The sequence below is a fragment of the Pteropus alecto genome, unplaced genomic scaffold (genome assembly GCF_000325575.1).
Source record: "Pteropus alecto unplaced genomic scaffold, ASM32557v1 scaffold79, whole genome shotgun sequence".
Classification (NCBI taxonomy): domain Eukaryota; kingdom Metazoa; phylum Chordata; class Mammalia; order Chiroptera; family Pteropodidae; genus Pteropus; species Pteropus alecto.
The window spans coordinates 21211062-21215686 of record NW_006494612.1 but is presented as its reverse complement, the minus strand read 5'-3'; the positions used below and the strand labels follow the sequence as shown (position 1 = coordinate 21215686).

General features: G+C 44.1%; 1 protein-coding gene across 1 annotated transcript; it reads left to right on the top strand.

Moving 5' to 3' along the window:
• Positions 1-6: 6 nt before the first annotated feature.
• CTGF (connective tissue growth factor) lies at positions 7-2954 on the top strand. Its single transcript, XM_006926177.1, has 5 exons — positions 7-62; positions 170-389; positions 630-881; positions 1017-1228; positions 1605-2954. The coding sequence occupies exons 3-5, from the start codon at positions 755-757 to the stop codon at positions 1899-1901; spliced, it is 636 nt and encodes a 211-aa protein (XP_006926239.1). The 5' UTR covers positions 7-62; positions 170-389; positions 630-754; the 3' UTR covers positions 1902-2954.
• The last annotated feature ends 1671 nt before the right edge of the window (positions 2955-4625 follow it).

Below are 4625 nucleotides of genomic sequence, written 5' to 3'. Positions count from 1 at the left end.
CCGCCGCCGGCCTGGGTCCCGTCCGCTTCGCCTTCGTGCTCCTGTTCGCCCTCTGCAGCCGGGTAAGCGCCTGGAGACCCCCGCGGCGGCTGGCGCGGATGGGGAGGGATTCGGCGGGGGAGGGGAGGGCCCGGCGGGTCGGGGGGCGTGCGCCCTCTTCTCCCCGCAGCCCGCCTGGGGCCAGGACTGCAGCGGCCAGTGTCAGTGCTCGGCCCCGGCGCCGCGCTGCCCCGCCGGCGTCAGCCTGGTGCTGGACGGCTGCGGCTGCTGCCGAGTGTGCGCCAAGCAACTGGGCGAGCTGTGCACTGAGCGCGACCCCTGCGACCCGCACAAAGGCCTCTTCTGCGACTTTGGCTCCCCGGCCAACCGCAAGATCGGCGTATGCACCGGTAAGATCTGCAGCCCGCGTCCGGGCCCTCTACCCCTTTCTGCCGCCACCGCTGGCCCAGGTGCCAGGGACACGTAGTGACCGGCCACCTCCTTCACGCCCACCTTCCCGCCAGAAAATAAGCCAATAAGCCGCTTGAGTCGAGTCCCTTCTCTGGCTGTTTCTAGCCTGCCCCCTGGAGCCCTGCTTCCAACTCGCAAGCCTGACTCCTGGCATCCTTTTTCCCCTTCCTCTCCTTCAGCCAAAGATGGTGCCCCCTGCGTCTTTGGAGGGACGGTGTACCGAAGCGGAGAGTCCTTCCAGAGCAGCTGCAAATACCAGTGCACTTGCCTGGACGGGGCGGTGGGCTGCGTGCCCCTGTGCAGCATGGACGTTCGCCTGCCCAGCCCTGACTGCCCCTTCCCGCGGAGGGTCAAGCTGCCTGGGAAATGCTGTGAGGAGTGGGTGTGCGACGAGCCCAAGGACCACACCGTGGTTGGCCCTGCCCTAGCCGGTGAGTTGAATCTTCCTCTAAGTCAGGGTTACAATTCTCCCCGCCCCCCAGCAGCTGAGTCCTAACTTTGCCAAGGGAGGAGGAAGTGCCTTATCCTGGCATCTAACCTTGTGTTTGTGCGCTCTGCTCTCCCAGCTTACCGACTGGAAGACACGTTTGGCCCAGACCCAACTATGATTCGAGCCAACTGCCTGGTCCAGACCACAGAGTGGAGTGCCTGTTCCAAGACCTGTGGGATGGGCATCTCCACCCGGGTTACCAACGACAACGCCTTCTGCAGGCTGGAGAAGCAGAGCCGCCTCTGCATGGTCAGGCCTTGCGAAGCTGACCTGGAAGAGAACATTAAGGTACATGTTCTGTTCCTATTAACTTATTTGAATGGAATGATAGTGGATAGGACCAAAGTCAGGGCTCCTACCACTCTTGTTATTATAGGCCTATTATCTCCAAAAATATCTAACCATTTTTGCTGTTTTGCTGGAATGAGATGTTGTGTAATAGGAACCACCAGCTTTCCACTAGAAATTCTCCACAGTGTTAATTAATTCAAGACATCCCCACAGAGGCTATGTCTATTTTTGGAAAACTGGCAAATGAGACTCAAACTTCCTCTCCTTAAAATATAAACATAAGTCAGACAACATAAGCTTAGAACCCACAGAGGTTGAAGAAAGCCACTCCCCTTGTAGTCATTGATTTTTCTCTTCTCCTTGTCTTCCTTAGAAGGGCAAAAAGTGCATCCGTACCCCCAAAATCTCCAAGCCTGTCAAATTTGAGCTTTCTGGCTGCACCAGCGTGAAGACCTACCGGGCTAAGTTCTGCGGAGTATGCACAGATGGACGCTGCTGCACCCCCCACAGAACCACCACCCTTCCTGTGGAGTTCAAGTGTCCTGACGGTGAGGTCATGAAGAGGAGCATGATGTTCATCAAGACCTGTGCCTGCCATTACAACTGTCCTGGAGACAATGACATCTTTGAGTCACTCTACTACAGGAAGATGTATGGAGACATGGCATAAAGCCAAAGAGAGTGAGAGACATTAACTCATTCGGCTGTAACTTGAATTGATTCACATCTCATTTTTGTGTAAACATGATTTCAGTAGCACAAGTTATTTAAATCAGTTTTTCTAACTGGGGAAAAGAAAAATTCCCTTCAAATTCAAAATATTGTGCCATGTGACATTCAAATAGTCTATCAACCCCAGACACTGGTTTGAAGAAAGTAAGACTTGACAGTGGGACTACATTAACGCATAGCACCAGAATGTATACTAAGGTGTGGCTTTAGGAGCAGTGGGGAGACAGCATCCATAGAAAGTCTTGAAATCTTAAAGTAGTAATGTGCCTGCTATTTGGAGTTTTATCGAGAAGGAAAATTTTAGCACGCTGTAGCTCTAGCAGCAGCTAGGATGTGCGTTCTCCAACCATCATGAGGCTGAGTCACGTTCTTCTTTAAGTCAGAACAGATTCAACTCTGACATTCTGATTCAAACGGCAGTGTTCAGGAATCAGAATCCTGTCTATTAGACTGGACAGCTTGTGGCAAGCTAATTTGCCTGTAACAAGCCAGATTTTTTTATTGATATTGTAAATATTGTGTGTATATATATATATATTTGTACAGTTATCTAAGTTAATTTAAAGTTGTTTGTGCCTTTTTGTTTATGTGTTTAATGCTTTGACATTTCAAATGTTAGCCTCAATTCTGAACACCATAGGTAGGACGTAAAGCTTGTCTGATAATTCAAAGCATGAAATGGATATTCAAATGGAAATTCTGCTCAGAGTGACAGTCCATCAGAACGGATTGTTTGTGGAAGGTGAGGCAGTGATGCTTTTGGAAGTCTGATTGGTAGATCGAAGATGTGGTAGCCTCACTTTTAACGAACAAATGGCCTTTATTAAAAAAGGAATGGCTCTATATAGCTGATCAGTTTTTCCACCTGGAAGCATTTGTTTCTACTTTGACTATGACTGTTTTTTGGACAGTTTATTTGTTGAGAGTGTGACCAAAAGTTACATGTTTGCACCTTTCTAGTTGAAAATAAAGTATATATTTTTTCTATAAACAGTTTGGTTATTCATTTATTTTCTAAATATTTCTGAGTTTCCTCACATATAAATGAAAAGTTTTGTTTGTCCTAAAACACCTATAACTTTCTAAATATATATAATAATAAATTGGGTAATTACTTCAATAGAATTTTTGCATAAATATTTCACACGAAATCAACTGTAATAATAAATTGGGTAATTACTTCAATAGAATTTTTACATAAATATTTTGCACAATCGACTAACAAACTTGCAGGAATATATACTATATTGAGCACACAGGCATTTTTTATGTTCACAGTACTTTATAACCACAATCAATTCTCTACTTCAGTCTCCAGAAGCCCCTATGGTATTATTCTTGGTCCTGTTTACATTAATACCTTTTTGGCAATAGTAGGCACTTAATTTTCAGTCTTTCACATCACAAATTAGTCTGTGCTTGAAAATAGAAAACAAACCATTTTTGGATTTGTACATTCTACTGTAGATATATTTCTGAACTTTAATATCCTACTCTTAAATCTGAAAAGTGTAGAATTAAATTGGCATTTAAATGGAGCAATTTAATGACTTATTTTGTATAATTCTTTTTTCACTTGCCATGATAACCAATCACAATTTGATGATGGCAGAAGTAGAAAAGGGAGAGTACGTAAATCTTCCATCCATTAACATTAACAGAAATTTGTCTTAAAAGCACTTCTTCCATTTCCCTAAGTTTTTGGCTTTTTCAGATCTCAGGATCGATAGATTACCAAGTGGTTTGTAAATGACAAAATTAAATTGTTCAAGAAGCCTAGTGTGGAAATAGTACTAGACCTATCCAGGCCTCTACTGAAAAGTGAACTGAAGTAAGCAGCAAACAAAAGAAATATTCCGAGCGCAACTAAAAGCACAGTTTTTTTCCATATCAGAATAGCTGTAGTTTCTAGGGGGAAAAAATAGCTGCAGACAGACTAACCTATCACAGAGTAATTGGCAATGTTGTAATGGCAGTGTCACTGCAAGAGACAAAAATATATCCGAAAATAAAGACTAGTTCTACAAACAGTGCTCATGCCACAAACCAAAGAGAAAACTTCCCATGTTCAAAATGTGAAAAGTATTTCTAGTTAAAACATTGGACTTTTAGGATACGCCCACATACATATATAGCAAAGCTCTCAGCAGCTACATCTCACTTCTCCAAATAAACCCACATGCTCATACATGCACACAAACACATGCAGAGTGTACTGGTTTAGTTCACTTTTCCTTTCTGTCAATTGACTCCTACTGCAAAGATGAAGGGCCGTGGTAAATGAGCCTGACTGTTTTAAAAGGAATTTGAGAATTCTGAGAAGGTAGAAGTAGTAATAGAAGCATAGAGTTTTGATTTTTCAAATCTCCTCATAAAAACAGAGTAACTAGATTGCAAACTGAAAACCCTATGACCCATATTTATTTAAAAAAAAAAAAGTGACAAAGCATTCCTTGAACCTCAAAACATGAGTGGGGAAAATTATCAACCCCCACGAGACCTGCACTATATCAGTACACGTCTGGGAAAAAACAAAGGAACGTACCAGGGTATCTGATGCTTCTGAGAACAGGAAAGCTCTAAAATAGCCAACAGTAAAATACAGAAGGCCAATGTGAGAAGAGCTACGGAACTTGGTAGGGGTTTTGCCCACTCCAACAAA

What these genes read in the sequence shown, in the direction of transcription:
- CTGF (XM_006926177.1), top strand. Translation starts at nt 755, where the DNA reads ATGGACGTTCGCCTGCCCAGCCCTGACTGCCCCTTCCCGCGGAGGGTC. An exon ending in GGTTGGCCCTGCCCTAGCCG is followed by an intron (nt 882 to 1,016) that starts GTGAGTTGAATC and finishes CTGCTCTCCCAG; the next exon opens with CTTACCGACTGGAAGACACG. An exon ending in ACCTGGAAGAGAACATTAAG is followed by an intron (nt 1,229 to 1,604) that starts GTACATGTTCTG and finishes TGTCTTCCTTAG; the next exon opens with AAGGGCAAAAAGTGCATCCG.